At 39.9% G+C, this 26,072-nt stretch overlaps 1 protein-coding gene and 1 pseudogene across 2 annotated transcripts in view; one reads left to right on the top strand and one right to left on the bottom strand.

Annotated features, from left to right (window-relative positions):
• The window catches only part of ALDH1L1 (aldehyde dehydrogenase 1 family member L1), a 114,913-nt gene that overhangs the window by 27,764 nt on the left and 61,077 nt on the right, over positions 1 to 26,072 (top strand). The window contains exons 2-3 of one of the 2 annotated variants that reach the window (XM_033135659.1): positions 23,397 to 23,510; positions 24,651 to 24,802. In XM_033135659.1, coding sequence (XP_032991550.1) covers positions 24,676 to 24,802 — 127 coding nt within the window. In that variant the 5' untranslated portion in view covers positions 23,397 to 23,510; positions 24,651 to 24,675. The remainder of the gene's footprint in view (positions 1 to 23,396; positions 23,511 to 24,650; positions 24,803 to 26,072) is intronic. The other variant, XM_033135658.1, reaches the window with a different exon arrangement.
• On the bottom strand, positions 806 to 23,972 carry LOC117038671 (Y-box-binding protein 3-like; annotated as a pseudogene).

The following is a 26,072-nucleotide window of genomic DNA, read 5'->3' on the forward strand; positions in this document are numbered from 1 at the left end:
TACATATGCACTCAATGTCGGAGCACCAAAATATATAAAGCAACTATCAACAGTCCTAAAGGGAGAATAACAGTAGGGAACTTTAATACCCTGCTTACAGCAATTGATAAATCATCCAGACAGAAAGTCAACAAGGAAGCAGCTGCATTGAATAACATATTAAACCAAAAGGACTTAAAAATATATACAACAGAATGCACATTCTTCTCAAGTGCACATGGAACATTATCAAGGATAAACCATATGTTGGGACACAAACAAGTCTCACTAACTCTTTTTTTCCTTTCAAGGGTAAAAATTTTATGTTTTAGGAAGCTTATACTGCATATTTTCAAAGAGAGTCACATAAGAAAGCAAAAATGTTATCCTCCCCTCATATTAGAAATAAATATGAAGGACATAAACTTTTTCTTTTTTAATCATGAGACTTGAAAGTTTAGCACCAGCATCCAAAATGAACAGAAAAGGGGAAAAAAGCGTTTTACTATATATTTCAAATTTCTTTAGTAGGGGTTCTCCCCATACGGTATTAATGTTTCTTCTTTAGTTCATATTATAAAAATAGTAAAATGCAGGGGAAAATATATAAAACTAGTGGTTGCTGAAAGTGGGGAGATTTTTCCCTTGTCTTCTGTGAGGCATTCCCAGAAAAATTGCTGTAAAAAAATGGTTGACATTCTCCTTTGTACTTGTTTTGTAAAGAGTAATAGTAAACATTCCAATGTCCACATCTTGGTTATCAATCTTATTAATCTTGGTTATTATTGCTTGGATGTTTCTTTGGTGTTAGCATGGTATGGTCTTCTTTTTGCTTTATTTTTTGAATGGTCATCAATTCCTTAGGTCATCTGCTAATGGTGAAGGTGCCTGGGGAGCCTGGTGTTGCTCATTACTGCTCTGCTTGGTAGCTGGAGCAGGGTTCTCATATGGTGCTTCACCTGCCTTGGTCTCTTTGCCACTTTGTGAAGAAGTATTAGGAGGACGGGGACAATGTTAATATTTTTATGAGCACCGGTATTCACAGGGAGTAGGTGGCTGGTTTAGACCATTGACCACTTGTGATTCTCTTTATCTTTAGCCTCTCCCACAGCTAGGGCAGATCATGGGTGAGGAGGTACCCTATGATACCTTGGACGGTAAGTTGGATTTCGACGAACCCATCCTTGAAGTTGTGCTCCCTCTGGGACTCCATCCTTAATCTCTCCAATTTCACTAGTATTACTAGGAGGTCCCTGGTGTCTGCAATAGTAGCCACATCTGTAATGGGGCTGATCAGCAGCACAAGGGCTCCCTTCTACAGAAGCTCCATCTGGAACAGTCATATTGGCTGCTTCTGCAGCCTTTTTTCCTTTAACCACATCAAATTCTATAGTTTCTCCATCTACACTGCGCAGATATTTCGGAGAGTTATTCTTTTTGATGGCAGTCTGATGTATGAGTACATCTTCTTTGGTGTAATTTAGACTTTTTTTTTATTATTCTCAGGTGTACAAAGCAACATAATAGTTAGACATTTACACCCCTCAAAAAGTGATACCCCCTAATCTACTACCCCTCTGACATCGTATATAGCTGTTACAATACCACTGACTATACGTATTCCCTATGCTGTACTTTACATTCTGTGAATACACACACACACACACCCACACACAAACGAGTTCTGCCAATTAAGTTCGCGAACTTGCCATTGTGTGCTTACATTGGCAGTGCTGTACAAACAGCTTGGTAAGGTTTTATAACCTTGGTATATCAGTGTCTCACAACTATGTTTGTGTCAATGTGTGGTGGTGTTTTGCTGAGTGGTATTCATTATTGTTGCGTGTTTTTGTGTGCTATCGTGAGACTATCTGAGCTTGAATTAGAGCAATGAACAAACATTAAATTTCTTGTTAAACTTGGCAAGAGTGGAAGTGAAATCAGGGACATGTCAATCCAAGTTTATGGGGATAATGCCATGAAGAAAATGGCAGTATACAAATGGATTAAATGTTTTTCTGAGGGGAGAGAATGTGTCACTGATGAAGAGAGGTCAGGGCCGCCAGTAATGAGCAGAACTGACAGAACACTGCAAAAATTCAGTGAATTGTGCGTCAAAAGCATCGGCTGACTGTGAGAGGCATAGCAGACCAAGTAAACATCGATAGAGAAACAGTTAGGAAAATTTTAACTGAAAATCTTGGTACGAGAAATGTATGTGCACAAATGGTCCCAAAGGAGCTCTTGCATCACAACAATGCACCAGCTCACATGGCACTGTCTAGGAGGGAGTTTTTAGCCAGTAAACAAATAGCTATTGGAGCACCCTCCATATTTACCTGGTCTGGCCCCCAATGACTTCTTTCTTTACCTGAAAATAATGGAAATATTGAAAGGAAGATATTTTGATAACATTCAGGACATCAAGGGTAATACGACCGCTCTGATGGCCATTCCAGAAAAAGGAGTTCCAAAATTGCTTCGAAGGGTGGACTAAGCACTGGCCTTTATGCATAGCTTCCCAAGGGGAGTACTTCAAACGTGACGGGTAGTGATATTCAGCAATGAAGTATATAGCACTTTTTCTAGGATGAGTTTATGAACTTAATTGTCAGACCGTGTGTGTGTGTGTGTGTGTGTGTGTGTGTGTGTGTGTACCGGGGTGCCAAAAAATGTATACAAGTGGACCCTTTGGTCAATGTTGCTCAAGCAGTAGTTTGCTGTAATCAGAAGTGTCTGGATGCTGATGGTAACCACTTTGAGTATCTCTTGTAATTGCAGAAGTCAAACATGACTTGTATTCATCTTTCATTATTGGTATATATTGAGTATCACAATTTTGATTGTTTTCTCCTTTCTTAAAATGTGTATACATTTTTTGGCACTCTCCAGATAGATAGATAGATAGATAGATAGATAGATAGATAGATAGATAGATAGATAATTATAGTTGGCATTCAATATTATTCTACTTCAACTTCAGGAGTATAGAGCAGTGGTCAGGCATCTACAAAGTCTATGAAGTGATCCCCCTAATTCCAATACCCATCTGGCACCCTATGAATCTTTAAAACATTATTGATTATATTCCCTATACTGTATTTCATATCCCTGTGACTATATTGTGACTACTAATTTGTACTTTCTAATCCCTTCACTTTCTCCCCCATCCCCACCCCCTCCCATCTAGCAACCATCAGTTTTTTCCTCTATATCTCTGACTCTATTTCTGTTTTGTTTGCTCTTTTATTCTGTTATTTAGATTCCACAAATAAGTGAGATCATATGGTATTTGTCTTTCTCAGTCTGACTTATTTCACTTAGCACAATATTTTCTAGGTCCATCTATGTTGTTGCTAATGGTAAGATTTCATTCTTTTTTATGGCCAAATAATACTCCATTGTATAAATGTACCACAATTTCTTTATCCAATCATCTATTGATGGGCATTTTGGTTGTTTCCATATCTTGGCTATTGTGAATAGCCCTGCAATAAACATAGGAGTGCATATATTTTTTTGAGTTAGTGTTTTAGATTTCTTTGAGTACATACCCAGGAGTGGAATTGCTGGGTCATAAGGTAGTTCCTTTCTCAATTTTTTGAGGAACCCCCATACTGTTTCTCATAGTGATTGCACCAGTCTGCAATCCAACCAACAGTACACTAGGGTTCTCTTTTCTCCGCATCCTAGCCAACATTTGTTGTTGGTTGATTTATTGATGATAGCCATTCTGACAAGAGTAAGGTGGTATATCATTGTGGTTTTTATTTGCATTTCTATAATGATTAGTGACGTTGAACATTTTTGCTTATGTCTGTTGGCCATCTGTATGTCCTCTTTAAAGAAATGTCTCTTCATGTCCTCTGCCCATTTGTTATTTGGGCTGGGTTTTTCTTTGTTTTTTTGGGGTGTTTCTTTTTTTTTTTTTTTTTTTTTTTTTTTTTGGTGTTGAGTTGTTTTGTTTGTTTGTTTGGTTTAGTTTATTTTGCTTTTTACAAATTTTGGATATTAACCCCTTATTAGATATATCATTGGCCAATATCTTCTCCCATTCATTAGGATTTCTTTTCATTTTATTGATGGTTTTCTTTACTGTGAAAACCTTTTTAGTTTGATGTAGTCCTACATGTTGATTTTTTCTTTTGCTTCCCTTGGCTGAGTAGATATATCAGTAAAAATATTACTCAGGGTAATGTCTCCAAATTTACTTCCTATATTTTCTTCTAGGAGTTTTATGGTTTCGGGTCTTACATATAAGTCTTTCATTCATTTTGAAATTATTCTTGTATATGGTGTAAGAAGGTGGTCCAGTTTCATTTTTTTGCCTATATTTGTCCAGTTTTCCCAGCACCATCTATTAAATAGACTGTCTTTACACCACGTAAATTTTTGCTTCCATTGTCATAGATTAAATGACCATATAGGCATGGATTTATTTGTGGGTTCTCTATTCTGTTCCATCAATTTTTGTGTCTGTTTTTATGCCAATACCAAACAATACCATGCAGTTTTGATTACTATCACTTTGTAGTATGATTTGATGTCAGGTAGCATGATGCCTCCCACTTTGTTCCTATTTCTCAAGATTGCTGTGGCTATTTGGGGTCTTTAATGGTTCCATATAAATTTTAGGATTATTTGTTCTAGTTCTGTGAAAAATGTCATGGATAATTTGAAAGGGATTGCATTGAATCTATATATTGCCTTAGGTAGCATGGACATTTTAACCATATTAATTCCGCCTATCCATGAGCATGGTATATGTTTCCATTTATTTGTATCTTCTTTAATTTCTCTCTTCAATGTCTTATAATTTTCTGAGTACAGGTCTTTTACTTCTTTGGTTAAACTTATTCCTAAGTATTTTATTGTTTTTGAAGCAATCGTGAATGGACTTGATTTCTTAATTTCTCCTTCTGATAGTTTGTTATCGGTGTATACAAATGCAACTGATTTCTGAATATTAATTTTGTATTCTGCTACTTTACTAAATTCATTTATCAATTCTAATAGTTTTGGTGGAATTTTGGGGGTTCTCTATATATAGTATCATGTCTTCTGCAAATAATGACAATTTTACTTCCTCCTTTCCAATTTGGATGTCTTTTATTTCGTTTTCTTGTTGGATTGCTGTGGCTAGCACTTCCAGTACTATGTTTAGTGAAAGTGGGCATCCTTGTCTTGTTGCTGATCTTAAGGGGAATGATTTCAGCTTTTCCCCATTAAGTATGATGTTAGCTGTGGGTTTATCATCTATGGCCTTTATTTTGTTGAGATATGATCCTACTCTTCCCACTTTGCCAAGAGTTTTTATCATAAATGTATACTGGATTTCGTCAAATGCTTTTTCTGCATCTGTTGATATAACCATATGATTTTTATTTTTCATTTTGTTAATGTGGTGTATCACGTTAACTGATCTGTGGATATTAAACCAACCTAGATACCAGGAATGAATCCCACTTGATCGTGGTGTATGATCTTTTTAATATATTGCTGAATTTGGTTTGCTAATATTTTGTTGAGGATTTTTGCATCTATGTTCATTGGGGAAATTGGCCTATAGTTTTCTTTTTTTATAATGTCTTGATTGGGGATCAGGGTAATAGTGGCCTTATAAAATGAGCTTGGGGGCCTTCCGTCCTTCTGAATTTTTTGGAATAGTTTGAGGAGGATAGGTGATAATTCTTTGTGAATGTTTGGTAAAGTTCACCTGTGAAGCTATCTGGTCCAGGACATTTGTTTGTTTGGAGCTTGTTGATTACTGATTCAATTTTGTTCATAGTGATTGGCCTGTTTATATTATCTGTTTCTTCTTGATTTAGCATTGGAAGATTGTATACTTCTAGGAATTTATCCATTTCTTCCAGATTGTCTAATTTGTTGGCATATAGTTGCTCATAGTACTTTCTTAAAATTTTTTGTATTTCTGTGCTGTCTTTTGTCACTTCTCCTTTTTCATTTCTGATTTTATTAATTTGGGTCCTCTCTCTTTCTTGATGAGTTTGGCTAAAGGTCAGTAATTTTGTTTATCTTTTCAAAAAAACAACTCTTGGTTTCATTGATCATTTGTATTTTTTTTCTTTTGGTCTTTATTTTATTTATTTCTACTCTGATCTTAATTATTTCCTTCCTTGTACTCACTTTGGGCTTATTTTGCTGTTCTTTTTCCAGTTTCCTTAGGTGTAAAGACATACTGTTTATTTGAAACAAGATTTTTCTTGTTTCTTTAGCTAGGCCTGCTTTGCTATGAAGTTACATCTTAGGACGGCTTGTGTTGAATCCCATAGATTTTGGGTTGTTGTGTTTTCATTTGTATTTGTCTCCAGGTATCTTTTGATTTCGTCCTTGATCTCATTGTTGACCCATTCATTATTTAGTAGCATGTTATTCAGTCTCTATGTGTTTGTGTGTTTTCCAGTTTTCTTCTTGTAACTGATTTCTAAAGTTCATAGCATTGTGGTCAGAAAAGATGTTTGATATGATTTCAAACTCTTAAGTTTATTGAAACTTGTTTTGTGGCCTACCATGTGGTCTATCTTGGAAAATGTTCCATGTAAACTTGAAAAGAATGTATTCTGTTGCTTTGGGATAGAATGCTCTAAAAATATTGATTAGATCCAACTGGTCTAATGTGTCATTTAAGGCCACAGTTTCTGTTTGATTTTCTGTCTGGAGGATGTGTCCATTGGTATCAGTGGGGTGTTGAAGTCCCCTACTATGCTTGTGTTACTGTTGATCTCTTTCTTTATGTCAGTTAATAGCTGTTTCATATAGTTAGGTATTCCTGTGTTGGGTGCATAAATGTTTACTAGAGTTATGGCCTCTTGTTTCATTGATCCCTTTATTATGTAATGTCCTTTTTCTTGTCTCTTGTTATAATCTTTGTTTTAAAGTCTATTTTATCTGATATAAATATTGCTACCCTAGCTTATTTCTCATTTCCATTTGCATGAAATACCTTATTCCATCCCTTTATTTTCAGTCTGTGAGTGTCTTTTGATCTGAGGTGGATCTTTTGTAAACAGCAGATGCATGGGTCTTTTTTTCTTATCCTCTCATCTACTCTGTATCTTTTGATTGGAGCATTTAATCCATTTACATTTAAAGTGATTATTGATATTAATAGGTACATAGTTATTGCCATTTTATTATTTGTATTTCTGGTCTTTGTTAGTTAGTCTGTTTTCACCTTTCTTCTGCTTAAAGAAGCCCTTTTAATGTTTCCTGCAATACTGGTTTGGAGGTAATGAATTCCTTTAGCTTTTTCTTTTCTGGGAAGCTCTTTATCTCTTCTTCAACTTTAAATGATAGCCTTGCTGGGTAGAGCAATCTTGGTTGTAGGCTGTTGTTTTTCATCACTTTGAATATTTCCTGTCTCTCTCTTCTGGCCTGCAAAGTTTCTGTAGAAAAGTCAGCTGATAGTCTAATGCGAGCTCTCTTGTAAGTAGCTCTCTTTCTCTTGTTGCTTTTAGGATTCTCTTTGTCTTTAATCTTTGCCATTTTAATTATGATATGTCTTGGTGTGGGTCTGTTTCAATTCTTCTTGTTTGGGACTTTCTGCACTTCCAGGGCTTGTATGTCATTTTCCTTCACCAAGTTAAGGAAGTTTTTGTTCATTGTTTCTTCAAATAGGTTCTCGATCCCTTGCTACCTCTGTTCTCCTTCTGGTATTCCAATGATGCGAATGTTGTTGCACTTGATGTTGTCCTACAGGTCTCTTAAACTATTTTCATAGTTTTTTGTTGTTGTTGTTCTACCTGGGTGAATTCTGCTACCTCATCTTCTAAATCACTGATTTGATCCTCTGCTTCATCTAATCTGCTGGTAATTCCTACTAGTGTATTCTTCATTTCAGTTATTGTATTCTTCATTTCTGATGGGTTATGTTTCATGGTTTCTATATCCTTTTTTATACTTGCTATCTCTTTGTTGAAATTCTCACTAAGTTTCTTAAGCATTCTTATAATCAGTGTTTTAAACTCTGTGTCTGGTAAGTTGGTTGCCTCCGTTTCATTTAGTTCCATTTCTGAAGATTTTTCCTGTTATTTTATTTGGGACGTTTCTTTGTTTCCTCATTCTGGTTGCTGCTCTGTACTTGCTTCTATGTATTAGGTAGATCACCTATGTCTCTCAGTCTTTGCTGTGTGGCCTTATGTAATATGTGTCCTTTGTAGTTGAATTGCGCAGTCTCCCTAATCTCCTGCGCATGTGTTCCAGAGGTGTCCTTTGTGTTGTTTGTGTTCTTCTGTTGTAGTCGAGCCTTGAATGCTTTTGGCTTGTCAGTGGGTGGGATTCATTCCCAGGTTGACTAGCTATAAGGATTGGCTACACCCACAGTTTATGAGTTGCTGTATGTGGGCTGACACCTCAGAAAAGGCTTTACCCCTGCAGACTCTTGTGCCTGTTGAGAACCTTCTTTGATTGTGCCACTTGTGGGTTTAACCAGATAGTGCTCTGGTGTGTACTGAAGCTGGTTTCTGGGTGTATTGTTTCTGGTATCTCTTGGGAGGAGCTCTCATGCAGGGCAATTTCAGCCCTGCCTGTTACCAGTCCATGGCTACCTTGTAGGTGCCTCAAAGCTATATGTGGCTGCTGCCCATGCTGGACCTGGAGGCATATGAGGGTGACCTTGATGTGAACTGAGGCTGGCTGCCACCAATATTGGGCCTAAGGCAGCTTAGAAAAATACTCAGGGCCCCCAGGCCTGTTGCTACCTGTCAGCTGCCCATAAGACCCAGCTGTTGAAAGAGGTTCCTTACTTACAACACTGTCTAGTTGACCCAGTGTTGAGAGTGCCCTCAGTCATGCAGCACTAGCAGTGTGGGGTAGAGTTCAAGTAAGTCACAAGATGTGACTGGTGGATTTTACAATGTTAATTCAGATTCAGATCTTATACCTGTATCTGGCTTGTGACCACCTTGTATAGCTCCCCGATGACAGTGCAGCCAGCTTCCACCTCAGGCTTGTGAATTCCAGAGAGCTGCTCCCAAGTGTTTATGGTGCAGTTTTGGGGTCACTGTTCACCACCAAAATCTTCCCAGGCCATTATGGATTGTTTACTGCTGTAACAAACTTCCTCTGTGGTTTGTGGGAGCAGGGCTAGTCACTCAGGCAGCCAAAGTGCCCCTGGCAATACAGCTTTAGGTAGGCAGGGTGGAGTTACAGGGGTTTAAAGGGTGTGGGTCAATGGTTTCTACAAATTCAGTGCAGTCTCAGCTCCTGGACCAGTGCTGGGCCTATGACCACCCTGCAAAACAAAACAGAACAAACCAACAACAACAAAACACACACACACACACAAAACCAACAAACAATCAAAACAAACAAAAATGCAAAAAAACCAACAAAACAAAACACAAGAAACAAAACAAACAAAAAAAACAGAGTAAACTGAAAGCACCAAAAACAAATCGGAACAAAAAAATAAGAAAAAATAAAACAGAAAAAAGACGAAAAAGAAATAGGAAAGAAAAGAAGAAAGATGAAAGAAAAAAGAAAAGGAAAAAAAAAGAGAGAAAGAAAACGGAAAAAAAAACAGAAAAAAAAAGGTGAGAAAAAAACAAACAAACAAACAAACAAAAAAACCGCTAAGTCCAGCTACTACCCATCTATGCTGTCGCACAGGTCTTGGCTTAATGCCCTCCAGCAATCTCCCCAGGCTGTTGCAGGTTGCTGCTGTAGAAAACCTCCTCTGTAGCTTGTGGAGGGAGAGCCAGCCACCAGGTGCCTCGAGTGCCCCTGGTAATACAGCTCTAAGTGGTCAGGGGCAGGCTACCCAAGGGCTATGGGGTGTGGTCAGTGGTTTCTACAAAGTCAGTGCCGTTTCTGCTCCAGCCCACAAAAATGCACTGAGAACATCATGGCCAGCTACCAGAAGGTGGGCTTTTCCTCTGTGAGCATGTTGCCTAGATCTTAGGGCACCAATTTTATGGAAGGATATGGAGGACAATAGAGTTCTGAGCTTCTGAAATTCCAATGCTGCCTCTTTAGCCCAATGCTGAGACTGTGTGTCTCAGCAGCTCTGATTACCCCACAGGGATCTGCCCAGAAAGGTGGGGACAGGTGGGTTGTGAGAGGTGGCTGGTGCTTTGTGGCTGCGACCAGCCCAAAACTGTTTTACACCCACAGATCTTTCACTAGTGCTGGAGTTTGCATCTGCAGATGTGGGACCCCATTGCTCCAGTTCTCAAGGCTGTAGATATTCTGTTCTTTCATCTGACACTGTTACTGTTTCTTCTGGAGCCTGCTTCTAACACTGGGATGACGGGGGCGGGCCAAGCTCTGGGGAGAAGGGGAGGCAGCCAGGCTCCATGTTTTATTTTCTGTTTTCTGGCTGGCAGTGAGGGCTTAAAGCACAGTTCCCACCTGAGGTCTATGCTTCAAATGCTGGGTTCAGCCATCTTATATGCTGATCTCTTGGGAAGGACTATGGGCCTCAAGGAGTGTGCCTGCAGCCTGGATTCTTTCTTCTCCTGAGGCTGCAGTGAGCTCTGGTCTGCATCCTGGGGCCCTGCGGCCCACGTCACTGCACTTTCCCTTTCCCTCCTCCCCTGCTAGCCAGATTTACCCACCTTCAGGTGATTTGATGTATAGGTCTCTCAGGCCTTCCTGTGTGATGAGCAGGGAATCCTTAGTTGAATTATGGCTAATCAACTTGTTGTAACTTTCAGGGGAGATTTCAAGAAGCACTCCTCACACTGCCATTTCTGTGATGTCATCTTTTGGTGTCATTTACATTTATAAATCCACATCCATTTCTGATGTAGAACCACTTGAAGTGCCAAGGATTTTGGTGGTGAGAACTTTTTTCTCGGCATCTTCACTGCCCATGGAGGCTGAAGAGGTGAGGGCCACAGGGCTGCAGGGGCAGCATCCCCACAGGGGTTTCTTGTGACGAGGGTGTCAGGTGCTGGGGATGTAGCCTGCAGGCTCCTGGGCTCTGGGTCCTGAGGGGTTGTAGTGTCTCTCTCCACTGGAACCTTCAAGAGGGTGGTGGTGTCTTCACTCACCTAGCTCATGCTGCCTCCTCTGCTCTCAGTCTGGCACCTGAGTGGTGATTAATTGGAGGTAATCATGGTTGGTGGTCACAGTCATCAGGCTCACTCTGGAGAGGCTGGTGAAGATGTCCTGGTTTAAGCAGTGGTGGCCAGGGTGAGGTCTCCTAGCAGAGGCAGCTGGAGCTCTTAGGCTTCACACTAGCTCTTGAAATCATTGCTGGATCTTTTTCCAAGTCTCAATAAATTTGAGAAGACTGAAATTATATCAAGGAAGAGTTACATTATCAAAATGGCAGTGTGAGGTGAGCCTCTTGAAATCTCCCCTGGAATTTACAACAAATTGAATGACTATAATTCCACAAAGGACTCCCTGTGCAGCAGACAGGCAAGACTAAGAGGCAAGCAACTAATATCACCTAAAGGTAGACAAATTGGGTGAGATGGGGAGGGGAGAAGCAGGAAGTGCAGAAATGCAGGCTGCACAGGCGCAGGACGCAGACCAGAGTTTCCAGCTCTGAACTCGCTGCATTCTGGAGCTACGATAGCCACGGCAGAGGGAAGAACTTGGACTGCTAGTGCTCTGCTTACGGCTGCAGTCTCACCTGAGGGATCAGCATATGACACAGCTGAACCAAACGCTCACAGCAGAGACCTCAGAGCAAAGACTGAGGGAAGAAGGGTGAAAGTGGTGGTTTAAGACCTCACTCTCAAGCAGATGATGGAAGGCTTAGGCGCTTAACCTAGCTGCCCCCTCCCCACCCTCCCAGAGATCACCCAACTCCCACCCTCCTGGTGTTAGAAGAAGAACATAACAGTGTCAGATCAAAAGAACAGAATATTTGCAGTTCTGAGAACTGCTGCCTGCAGCCACGGACTCACAGCCCAACTACTAGTTTCAGCAAAGGGGAGGGAGCCTTGGGTTCAGGACTGTCTGTGGTGGTGGTCACTGCCATTGCTCAGGGCCACCTCTCACAACCCACCCTGCCTCAGACCCCACCTATCTGGATGGATCCCCACAGGAATAAACAGAGCCACTGAAACACACAGCCTATGAATCTGTTGCAGGAAGAGCTTTGCAACTTCAGAAGTTCTCCACATCCACCCCAGAGGTGGAAGCCTGTGACCCATGTGAACTGTTCACAGAGGAGAAGCCACCTTTGAGGGAATCTGCCCATTGTGTGAGAAGCCAGAAGAGTGCAGAGAAAATATAACACTACAGTGTGAGAGAGAATAAAAGACTGCAGTCAGAAAGAAAATAAAACATTCTTATAACACCTACAGGAAAACAAAAGAAACACCTCTTTCTATCAACCTGTTACAGAACCAACTACTGTACATGGCTAGGAAGAGAAATAATAATTCATTAATTGCCAAGGATAACCAAAGTAATAAGACAGCTAAGAAAGAAAATGAGAAGTCTCCAGAAAATGAACTTGAAGACATGGAAATGTGACTTAAATGACAGAGAATTCAAGATTGCATTTCTTAAAAAACTCAATGAGCTGTAAGAAAACACAGACAGGCAGGTTTATGAACTCAGAAACATATTCAAAGAACAAAATGATCATTCTACCAAAGAAACTGAAATTTTAAAAAGGAACCAAATAGAATTTCTGGAGATTCTGAACTCAGTAAAAGAAATGAAGAATGCAATGGCCAGCTTAGTTAGTAGAGTTGACCAGATGGAGGAAAAAAATCAGTAACATCAAAGATAGAAATTTGGAACTGACCCAGATGGAAGAAGAGAGAGACTTCAGACTTAAAAGAAATGAAGGAACTCTATAAGAATTTTATGACTACATCAGAAAGAGCAATATAAGAATAATGGGCATATGAGAAGGACAAGAAAGGGAGAATGAAACAGAGAGTATATTCAAATTAATAGTCAACGAGAACTTCCGAAACTTGTGGAAAGAACTGGATCCTCAAATCCAAGAAGCAAATAGAACACCTAATCACTTCAATCCCAACAGGCCTTCTTCAAGGCACATTTTATTGAAGCTATCAAAAATTAACAACAAACAAAGAATCCTTAAGGCAACCAGGGAAAATAAGATGGTAACCTACAAAGGAAAGCCTATTGGATTATCATCAGATTTTTCAGCAGAAACACTACATGATAGGAGGGAGTGCAATCAAATATTCAAACTATTGAAAGAGAGAAATTATGAGCCAAGAATAATATATCCAGCAAAGATATATTTTAAATATGAAGGAGGAATAAAGACCTTTTGAAACATAGAGAAGCTGAGAGTTTTCAAACACAGGACCTGCACTACAAGAAATACTGAAGGAGACTATTTGACCAGCATAAATAGGGATAAACTGTGACTACAAAAAAAAAAAAAAAAAAGTGGGGGAGACTAAAGGCCTAAACCAGAATATGGGAATGGAGAAAGTAAACATGCTGAAGAAAATGGAATACTCTAAATAGCAAATTTTATTTTTACATAAAAGTAGTGGTAACCACTCAAAAAAAAATAAATAAATCCAGAACTGAAATATAGGACATAATAAAAGACAAAACAGAAGGAAAAATCATAGAATACCACCGTGCTGAAATAATAGATAGCAACAAAAAGGCAAAGAAACAATGGAGACACAGTCTTGCCAGAAAACGAAAGATAAAATGATAGGAAATCCTCATGTATCAACAATCACCCTAAATGTAAATGGACTGAACTCACCAATAAAAAGGCACAGAGTAGCAGATTGGATCAAAAAAAGAAACCCAAACATATGCTGCCTCCAAGAGACGCATCTCAGCTACAAGGACAAGCATAGACTCAAAGTGAAAAGGTGGAAATTGACATTCCAAGCAAATGGTATCCAGAGAAAATCAGATGTAGCCATACTGATATCAGATGAAACAGATTTCAGGATAAAAAAGGTAACAAGAGACAAAGATGGACATTTCATAATGAAAAAGAGGACTATACAACAAGAAGACATAATAGTCATTAATATGTATGCTCCCAATCAGGAAGCACTGATATATACCAAACAACTACTAACAGAGCTAAAGGGAGAAATTGACCAAAACACAATTATAGTAGGGGGCCTACATACATCATTGACAACTATGGGTAGATCATCCAAACCGAAAATAAGTAAGGAAATATCATCCCTAAATGACACATTATTGACATTTATAGAGCACTTCATCCTAGAATATCAGACTCTGCATTCTGTTCTAGTGTACATGGAACATTCTCAAGGATAGACCATATAGTGGGCCATAAAAGTAGCCTCAGCAAATTTAAGAAGATTGAAATCATACCAAGCATATTCTCTGATCACAGACTTTGAAATTGGATATCAACAGCAAAAAGAAAGCAGGAAAAACCACAAATATGTGGAGATTAAACAACACACTTTTAAAGAATGACTGGGTCAAAGAAGAAATAGAAGGAGAGATCAAAAGAAACATAGAAACAAATGAGAATGAAAATACACCCTATCAAAATTTTGGGGATGCAGCGAAAGGAGTTTTAAGAGGGAAATTTATATCTCAAAGAACAAGAAAAATACCAAATAAATAACCTCACGTTACACCATGAAGAACTGAAAAAGGAAGAACGCATGAAATCCAAAGTCAGTGTGACCGTCCAGCAGCCACGAATCAACGAAGAACCTGAAAGGGGGAGTGGGAATGAACAAAGACACTCACAAATGATGATGATGATGCGAATTCGGTCTCCAGTGATGCTGAAGCACTGAGTTTACTTTCTTTCACCAATTTATACCATCTGTGTACATGCAGCTTAACAATCATAAGTATGCATTATCTCATTAAGAGTAAATTTATGACTTTTACATACAAACTACAAAATCCTTGAAACTTTCCCAAAGTCATTATCTCATGACAAAGCCCACCAATTATCCTGCTAGTCTTCAGTCCTCAGTGTCCGAGAACCGGTCACTCCCACCTCATTCCTCAGCAGCTTGCAAGCACCCTCCAGGTGCAGGCAGAGGTAATGCCTTAGAAGCTGAAACAAGTTAATCATAAACTGAGCCAGTCTGCAAGGCTTTAGAATAACAAGAAATCATGGCTCCCCACAAGTCAGCAGAAGAAAGGAAATAATAAAAATCAGAGCAGAACTGAATGAAATACAGAACAAAAGACAATAGAAAAAATTAAAGTGACAAAGAGCTGGTTCTTTGAAAAGATTAACAAAATTGACAAACCCTTGGCTAGACTCACTAAGATAAAAGAGAAAAGATACTAATAAACAAAATCAGAAAAGAAAGAGGGGAATCATCATGGATGCCACAGAAATACAAAGGATCATCCACGAATACTATGAAGGACTATATGCCACCAAATTCAGTAACCTAGAAGAAATGGACAAGTTCTTAGAAACATATAGCCTTCCTAGACTGAATCACGAAGAATTGGAAAATCTAATAGACCGATCAACAGTAAGGAATTTGAATCAGTCATTCTAAATCTTCCCAAAAGCAAAAGTCCGGGACCAGATGGCTTCACTAGTGAACTCTACCAGACATTCAAAGAGGACCTAATAGCTGTCCTACTCAAACGCTTCCAAAAAATTGAAGAAGAGACAATACTCCCTAACTAATTTTATGATGCCAACATTACCCTGATACCAAAACCTGGTAAGAATAACACAAGAAAAGAAAACTACAGACCAATATCTCTGATGAATACAGATGCAAAAATCTTAAACAAAATTCTAGCAAACCGAAAGCAACAATGCATTAAAAAGATTATTCACCACGACCACGTAGGGTTCATCCCAGAGACACAGGGATGGTTCAACATATGCAAATCCATCAAAGTGATACACCACATAAAGAAAATAAAGTATTTTCATATGATTATATCAACAGATGCAGAAAAAGGTTTGACAAGGTACAACATCCATTCATGATTAAAACACTTAATTAAATAGGTATAAAAGGAAAATATCTTAACATAATAAAGGCCACAAATGACAAACCCTCAGCCAATATCATAATTAATGGTGAAAAACTGAATCCCTTTGTTCTACATTCAGGAATACGACAGGGCTGTACCCTATCACCTCTGCTTTTCAACATAGTATTGGAAGTCTTAGCCAAAGCAATCAGGCAAGAGAAAGAAATAAAAGGCATTCAAACTGGGAATGAAGAAGTTAAATTGTCACTATTTGTGGATGGCATGATACTATATGTAGAAATCTCTAAAGACTCCACCAGAAAGCTATTAGAATCAATAAACAAATACTGTCAAGTTACCAGCTACAAAATCAATGTACAAAAGCCCATTGCATTCCTATATACTAACAATGAAATCTCAGAAAAAAAATAAAATACAGTTCCTTTTGCAATTGCAAGAAAAAGAATAAAATACCTAGGAATAAACTTAACAAAGGATGTGAAAGACCTATATACCGAAAACAATACGACATTTTTAAAAGAAATTGAAGAAGACACAAAGAAATGGAAAGACATTCTTTGTTTATGGATTGGAGGAATCAACATAGATAAAATGGCTGTATTACCCAAAGCAAAATTCCAATGGCACTTTTAAAATAAATTGAACAAAATATCTTCAGATTTATGAAGAACCACAAAACACCCTGAATTTCCAAAGCAATCCTAAGAAAAAAGAATAATGCTGGAGGTATCACACCCCATGACTTAACCTTATACTATAGGGCAACAATAATCAAAACTGTGTGGTATTTGCAGAAAAACAGACACACAGACCAATGGAACAATGGAGAACCCAGAAATAAACCCACATAAATATGGACAGATAAGTTTTTCAGAAAGAAGCCAAAAACTTGCAATGGAGAAAAGACAGACTCTTCAATAAATGGTGCTGAGAGAATTGGAAAGCCACATGCAAAAGAATGAAACTAGACTGCTATCTGTCACCATGTACCAAAATTAATTCAAAAGGAATCAAAGACCTAAGCTTAAGACCTGAAACAATAGACTACATAGAAGAAAACATAGGTACTAAACTTATGGACCATGGGTTCAAAGAGCATTTTATGAATTTCACTCCAAAGGTAAGGGAAATAAAAGGTAAAATAAATGAATGGGAGTATATCCAACTTAAAACCTTCCGCACAGAAAAAAAAAAAAAAAAAAAAAACATAGACAAAACCAAGAGGCACCCAATCGAATGGGAGAAGAGTTTTGCATACAGTGCCTCCAATAAGGGGCTAATATCCAAAACATACAAGGAACTCATTCTACTCAACAAAAAAAAAAAAAAAAAAAAAAACAACCCAATTGAAAAATGGGCACAGGACCTGAAGAGACATTTCTCCAAAGAGGACATACAAATGGCAAATAGACATAAGAAAAAATGTCAACATCGCTAATCATCAGAGAAAAGCAAATAAAAACCACAATGAGGTATCACCTCACCCCAGTTAGAATGGCTATCATCAACAAGACAAACAGTAACAAGTGTTGGAGAGGCTGTGGAGAAAAAGGAACCCTCATACACTGTTGGTGGGAATGCAGACTGGTGCAGCCGCTATGGAAGGCAATGTGGAGGTTCCTCAAAAAATTACGAATAGAATTACCATATGACACAGCAATCCTCTCCTGGGTGTGTACCCAAAAAATCTGAAAACATTTATCCATAAAGACATATGTGCTCCAATGTTCATTGCAGCTTTATTTATGGTGGCCGAGACATGGAAACAACCAAAGTGTCCTTTGATAGATGAATGGATAAAGAAGTTGTGGTATATGTACACAATGGAATACTACTCGGCGGTAAGAAAAGATGATATAGGAACATTTGTGATGACATGGATGGATCTTGAGAGTATAATGCTAAGCGAAATAAGTCAGACAGAAAAAGCAAAGAACCATATGATTTCACTGATATGTGGTATATAAACCAAAAACAACAAAAGAACAAGACAAACAAATGAGAAACAAGAACTCATAGACACAGACAATAGTTTAGTGGTTACCAGAGGGTAAGGGGGGTGGAGGGTGGGAAATGAGGGTAAGGGGGATCAAATATATGGTGATGGAAGAAGAACTGACTCTGGGTGGTGAACACACAATGGGATTTATAGATGATGTAATACAGAATTGTACAGCTGAAATCTATGTAATTTTACTAACAATTGTCACCCCAATAAATTAAAAAAAAATTCATTACAGCAAAAGACACATTGCCATTAACTCACTCAAAATACTCCACCTCACTTCAAACACACTTATCCCATCATTCTTGCCACTTTCTGAAGTAGTTTTGGAAGTCCTTTCGTGAATGCCTTTACTTGCACTGTGGTGGCTGCTTCGATGTCCTGAATTGATTCAAAACGTTTACTTTTCATGGTCATTTTGACTTTGGGGAAGAGCCAAAGGTCACACTGTGCCAGATCTGGTGAATAAGGTGGATGAGGATACACTGTAATGTTTTTATTTAACAGAAATTGCTGTACCATAAACAATGTGTGATACGAAGCGTTGTCATGATCGAGGATGAAACCATTTGCCCATTTCATGTTAATGTGCTGTTCATGATACATGATTTATGGCACACTTTAAAACACATTTTCTCTCAATCATAGCTCACACCCGAATGACCACATCAAGTAAGTTGAAACTTGTCACACACTGTTACTAAGGTTCGACATGCCACTTCCCACATTGAAGATCCCTGTCTTTCTGTTGGATGGCACTCAGCAGCAGCATTCACCATATTTTTTTTTTATCACAATGGAAAGGCTCTGTGTCACACATCGCTTCTGGTATGGCAATTTCTGTTAAATAAAAACATTACAGATGTAAACGCTGTGTTTACCTTCTCTCACAACCATATCAAAATTACAATTAATCTACAAAATAACCATTATTGAGAATCGCCTAAAATCAAGCTGAACTGAAGCCTTTAAACTAAGGATGTGCAGAAGAAGCCACCTCCAGACTGGTAGGAAAGTCAGAGACATGGAACGGACTTGTCCCACACCCATGTGTGACCATTAAAGATTGGGAGGGCTATTTTGGCTGTGGGAGTACCCCATCCCTTAAAGGAGCAAGAGATACCAGCCCCACCCCAACCCAGGGTTCCAGTGCTGGGGAGAGAAATCCCCATAATTCTTGGTTGTGAAAAACAGCAGAGATTGTGACTGAGTAAGACAGTATGGCTGCACTCACAAGCACTCTTCTTAAAGGGACTGCATGTAGCCTTACCCACCAGTGGTCACTCGCTCTGAGCTCCAGTGCTAGGGCAGCAGCTGGAAAGGCAGTAGGGACAAATGGTGGGGAATTGAGTTGTCTGGCCTGCGAAGGGGGCTGGAGCGGCAGCTTTCTCCTGCATAGAGGAGTTGGTGGAGGCCATTTTTTTTTTGTTGAGCCTTCCCCCTTCCCAGCGTGAACACAGGCGACCACCATTTCTGAGTCTCTGCTGCTTGTTCACCCGACCCTTGCGATTTGAGACTTGGCCCCACCCAACTTTTGGGCACACTCAGGCTGCTTTCAGTGTCTTTCTTTCACAGACTGCCTGCCTTGGCTCAAGCTTCACTTTCCTAGGGTATCTCAAAGGTTTGTGGAACCCAGACAAGCAGCATCTGGCTTGAGTGTGTTCTGTACCACTGGCTGAGTGGCCCTAAGCCAGCACTAGTGGCAGCCAGCCTTGGTTCAAGGCTTGGCCTCTCAAAGGCACTTCCAAGCACAGCACAGGTGGCAGATATCTGCGGATTTCTTTCTGGCTCCTGCTAGGTGGCCCCTGGTGGGGCATGGGCTATGGCTAAAGTATATCTACAGCGGATTCCCTTCAAAGTGGTCCTGGAGATGGTGCCCCCAATGGCCAGCTTAAAAATGAACTGGAGCATCACCTAGCTGTCTCCAAGTATGACACATCCAAGGGCCGAATTATCAGGCAACATAGTCCTGAGGCAGATACTGTTCTGTAGGTTCAGCCCCTGCAAAACAACCCTTACACTGTAGTCAAGGCCAGTCATTATAACCAGTTAGCCCAAGGGTCAGTCCCTCACATTGATGTGAAGTTATCAACCAAGGCCCAACTACAAGAGGAGGGCACACACAACCCACACAAAAGACGTGTGTGGCTCAGATAACCAGAAAGACTGAGCCACTGACCCGCACAGCACACCTACTACATAAGGCCACTCTACTAAGACCAGAAGACATAGCAGCCCTACCTAATACATAGAAACAAACACAAGGAGGCAGCCAAAATGGGGAGACAAAAAAAAAAAACGTGTCCCAAATGAAAGAACATAACAAAGCTCCAGAAAAAGAACTAAGCAAAATGGAGATAAGCAATCTAACAGACGCAGACTTCCAAACACTGGTTATATGAATGCTGAATGATCTCATAAAAAATGGAGATGGAAACCAGGAAAAAGGACCAGTCAGAAATAAAGGATACATAATGGAAATGAAGAATATGTTACAGGGAATCAACAGTAGATTAGATGAAGCAGAGGATCCAAACAGCGATGTAGAAGATAAGGTAGCAGAAAACACCCAACCAGAACAGCTAAAATAAAAAAGAATCCAAAACATTGAGGAGAGTTTAAGGGGCCTCCAGGACAATATCAAGCACACCAATGTTCGTATTATAGGGGTACCAGAAGGAGAAGAGAGAGAGCAAAGAATTGAAAACCTATTTGAAGAAATAATGACAGAAAACTTTCCTAACCTGGTGAAGGAAATGGACATGCAAGCCCAGGAAGCACAGAGAGTCCCAAACAAGATAAACCCAAAGAAGCCCACACCAAGACATATCATAATTAAAATCTCAAAGGTTAAATACAAAGAGGGAATCTTAAAAGCAGCAAGAGAAAAGCAGTTAGTTACCTACAAGGGAGCTCCCATAAGACTGTCAGCTGATTTCTCAACAGAAACTTTGCTGTTTCTGTTGAGAAACAGAAGGGAGTGGCAGGAAATATTCCAAATGATGAAAAGCAATGATATACAACAAAGATTTTTCTACCCAGCAAAACTGTCATTTAGAATTGAAGGAAAGATAAGGAGCTTCCCAGACAAGAAAAAGCTGAAGGAGTTCATCACCACCAAACCAGTATTACAAGGACTCTTAGAGGGACTTCTTTAAGATGGGAGGTGGTTAAGGATGGGTGAAAGGGGAAGGGATTAAGAAAAGCAAATTGAGTGTTATACAGTAGTCAATGGGGATGTAGGTTATAGCATAAAGAATATAGTCAACGATATTGTAATAACTAGATATGTTGTCAGATAGGTACTAGATATATCAGGGTGATAGATGGGAATGGGGTTGGGTTCAGGGTGAAAAAGCTGAAGGCATTAAGAAATATAAATTGATAGTTAATACAGTATGGGGAATATAATCAACAATGTTGTGAAGATCATGTAAGGTGCCAGATGGAAACTGGACTTATCAGGGAGATCACTTCATAGACTGTGTAGATGCCTGATCAATGCACTACACACCTGAAAAGCTGAAGCAGAATAATATTGTATGTCAACTATAACTAAATATATAGCTATACATAGTCACAGGATGTGGAGTACAATATATGGAAGATAGTCAATGGTATTGTGACAGCTATAGAAGATGTCAGAGAGGTAGTACCTTGGGGGTGGGGGGTTTATCACTTTATGAGGTGTTTAAATGTCTAACTATTAAGCTGCTTTGTACACCTGAAACTAATAAAAACAAAACAAAACATTATGGTGAGATCATATGGTATTTGTCTTTCTCAGTCTGACTTATTTCACTTAGCATAATATTTTCTAGGTATATGTGGAATCTAAAGAACAGAATAAATGAGCAAACAAAACAGAAATTGACTCAGAGATACAGAGAAAAAAACTAATGGTTGCTAGATTGGGGGTTTGTTAGGGGATGGGAGAGAAGGTGAAGGGATTAGAAAGTACAAATTGGTAATCACAAAATACTCACAGGGATGTGAAATGCAGTATGGGGAATATCATCAATAAAGTTGTAAAGATCATGTAGGGTGCCAGATGGGTACTGAACATATCAGGGGGATCACTTCATAGATTGTGTAGGTGCTTGACCACTGCGCTTTACACCTGAAGTTCAAGTAGAATAATATTGAATGTCAACTATAATTAAATATATATATATATATATATATATATATATATATATATATATATATATATATATTCATTCACAGGATGTAAAGTACAGCATAGAGAATATAGTCAATGCTATTGTAACAGCTATATATGATGTAGAGGGGTAGCAGACTTGGGGGGGCTATCACTTTGTGAGGGTTGTAAATGTCTAATTATTATGTTGTTTTGTACACCTGAAACTAATATAATTTTAAAAATAATTAAAAAAAAAAAACATTACAGTGTGACCTCATCCACCTTATCCACCAGATCTGGCACCATGCAGCTTTCAGCTCTTCCCCAAAGTCAAAATGACCATGAAAGGTAAACATTTTGAATCAATTCAGGACATCAAGGCAGCCATGACAGCACAAGTAAAGACACTCATGAAAGAGGACTTCCAGAACTGCTTCAGAAAGTGGCAAGAATGATGGGATAAGTGCGTTTGAAGCAAGGGGGAGTGTTTTGAGGGTATTACTGGCCATGTGTCTTTCACTGTAATAAATTTTTTTAAATTTAAACATTCACCATAATTTTATATATATGTGTGTGTGTGTGTGTGTGTGTGTGTGTGTGTGTGTGTGTGTATACACATATCTTACAAAGGACGCATAGTCTAGGTTATTTAACAAAACAAAACAAAAACAAAAACTCTGCATATCATAAGGAAAAGACTACCCAATGGAAATGAGAGACAAAAGACTCAGGGAGTCAATACACACAAAAAGATACATAAATGGCCAATATACATAGAAAAATGTGCTCAACTTCATTAGTTATCAGGGAATTGCAAAATAAAACCCCAATGCTACAGCTATATTTCATGTTTGCAAAATAGCTGAAATGAAAAGGCGCAAGGCTACAATGCAGAGCACATGGAAGTGGAAATTGGTTCAACCACTTTGGAAGACTGGCAGAATTTGTTAAGGCCAAATATTTTCATACCTGTAACTCAAGAATTGCACTTCTAGGTACATACCCCACAGAAATGTGTACCTGTGCCAGAATCTTTATAACATCTCTATTGATAATAAATAGCCTCAAAGTGGAAATGACAATCAACAGTAGAGTGGATAAATAAATGTATTTATTTACATTCACACAATGAAATACTATGTAGCAATGAGAATGATCACAATACAACATGGATAATGTTGAGGGGAAAATCCACAAAACATTAAAATTTATAATTCCATTTATATAAATGGAATATATATACATGTACATATATATGTATATATATATATGTATATGTATATATGTATATATATATGTGTGTGTGTGTGTATATATATATATATATATATATATATATTTTTTTTTTTTTTTTTTAAACAGGCAAAACTGTTCAATGCTGTTAAAAGTCCAGTTACTCTTACTGGGATGTAGTGACTGGAAGAGACTCAAGAGGGATTTCTGAAGTAATTCTTTATCTGAGTGCTGATTACAAGGGTGTGTTCAGTTTGTGAAAATTCATTGAGCTACATACTATGATTTGTACACTTTTCTGTATATATGAGGCATACAACTTCAATAAAATTTTCAAAAAATGTATATTTTTGTAAATGGACAATTTAAAGAAATATGTCAGATGAATAACATGCTTTACAGATATGTTGAATGAATGCCCAAACGTTGGAGACATTTGCATGATCTAGCTATGTGTCATTTCATATATCTTCCTTCTTTTCTGTTTTTTCTCCTTCTTCCCCCCACCACCCCACTCCGATTCAAGCCCTTGTTTCTCAGTCTAGTTGTGTAGGACACAGCTCCCTGGCCCATACTGGTATTATGAGCCTTGCCCTCCCCCCGGGTTAAGGCAGTCGGTTGCCAGTCATTGGTCGGCTGCTCACAGCAGCGGAAGCACACGCTAGCCCACAGCAGCCCATGGCTGCCCACGGCTGCCCACGCCATCCTCCGGCTGCTCACGGCAGCCCAGTTGCAGGGAGAGCCGTTGTTCACAATCTTAGCTGTAGAGGGCACAGCTCACTGGCCCATGTGGGAATCTAACCGGCGACCTCGGAGTTAGGAGCACCTGAGCCACCTGGCCAGCCCTATATCTTTCTTCTTAACAAGCCCAGTGGCACCCCCTCCCACTTCCCTCTTCCATCTTCAGTCCTCAGGGCCTGTCCACCAGGTATCCTTTCCTATGAGGCTGAGGTAAACAGGGGAATAAGCCTGACTTGTAGGCTGAACGTCATTTGAGGCACATGACATCTTTCTTACTAATGAATGAGGAAACTGAGGCTTCATGTGATTTGGCCAAGGTCACAGACTGGTTAGTTACAAAAATATGTTCAAATACCCCTCAGAGAACTTGACACCCCGCGTTCCATGTGAATTCAGAGGGTTTCAAGGAGGAATTCCTAATTCTGCAATCTCGGTGTGACTTGCCCACTGTAGCATCTAAAATCCCCCCTTGCAATAACTTTACCTGTGGTCTTTTCACAGTGGCCGCCTCCCCACAGTGGCTGCCACTGGGGAGCCCCAGAAAGGGGCGGAGGAGTAGGGGCAGGCAAGTCAGGTTCTATGCAGCTACACCACTTGGGCCAGAGAGCCCTGTCCAATGCTGCAACCTTGTTCCTTCCCCAGGTCCTCCTGACCCACTGTTGCTGCCATGAAGATCGCAGTGATTGGGCAGAGCCTGTTCGGCCAGGAAGTTTACCGCTGTCTGAGGGAGGAAGGCCATGAGGTCGTAGGCGTGTTCACTATCCCAGACAAAAATGGGAAGGTGGACCCCCTGGGTGAGTGGATGGCCTAAGAACAAGGAAAGGGGGTGTATAGGACGGTGGGTAGCAGTGGATGGAGCAGAAGCCTGCAATATCTTGTGGTAAGGCCATGATGTCCCTGGCCAGATGCAGCCGAACACGGTCTACTCTGAATCCTGCTCAGGTGCCAAATGGCTGCCCGGCTTTTCTGGAACCAAGTGGAAACCTCCTTCCCACCTGATCATAGGGTGGGATTTGCATCCTGGAGAAGGGCCATGGAAAAGCTTGGCTTGCTCCCAGGGCCCTACTGTCTGATCACTCCAGGTTTCTCTGAACCTTGCATCCAGGCCCTGAAAAGGCTATCAGTAGTCACTGTGTCCCCACCACTAGGAATGCCTGGTACACAGAGCACTGAGCTCCACTCTAGGAGTTTCTGCTCAGAGGAATGGAGTGAGGTCTGAGAATTTACATTTCTAACAAATTCCCAGGTGATGCTGATGCCCCTGGATCTAGGAGGAGCACATTTTGAGAATCACTGGCTGAGCTGGGGAGTTCAGCAGCATGGCAGGATGCAGGGTCCCTTAGCTCAGATGCACAGACCCTCCCGGGACACTCACAGGTCCTTCACATGTCCTTCTCAGGTCTGATGAACACAGAATATGGGGCTAAGCTCAGGAAGGGGGCCTCGTGGGACTGGCCAGGTACAAAGTTTTGGTTCATAGGGAAGAGTGAGTTTCCCTGAGACCCTGAACTCAGTTCTAGCACCACCCCAATGCCAGCCAGGCCCCCGTCCTAGATCTGACCCCAGTGTGACCCATGACATAGAGCCTGAGCCCAGCCCCCGATCACCAAGTGACCACTGACACCAGCCTCTGAGCCTGGACCCAGATTGAGCCTGGCTGTGGCTGTTGCTTGACTTTACCTCAGATGTCCTGCAGAAGTAGTCCCTTGGTCACAGTGGGAACAGCTTTTACAACTAAAGTCCAGTCTGTTCACACTGATCTCACCCTCCCTCAACACCCCTGGATGCCAAGGTACAAAGGCAGAGGGGGCTGGAGGGTGGGTCCAGTCAGGTCCAGTCAGGGGCCAGACATCAGGTGTGCTAACAGAGAACAGAGTACAAGGAAGTGTCCAATAGGTGCTAAAGAGAGGCAGCCAAAAGAGAACTCAAAGGTACCGGTTAGTGATTGCAGGAGACAGCTGCCACCTCTAAGGCTGGGGAAATCAAGAGAATAAGCTATAATTTCTAAAACTTGGAAGCTTGAGGGGCTATAATTCATAATTGTGAGGAGGACGTGCTTGTCGT

The sequence above is a fragment of the Rhinolophus ferrumequinum genome, chromosome 19, assembly GCF_004115265.2.
Source record: "Rhinolophus ferrumequinum isolate MPI-CBG mRhiFer1 chromosome 19, mRhiFer1_v1.p, whole genome shotgun sequence".
NCBI lineage: Eukaryota > Metazoa > Chordata > Mammalia > Chiroptera > Rhinolophidae > Rhinolophus > Rhinolophus ferrumequinum.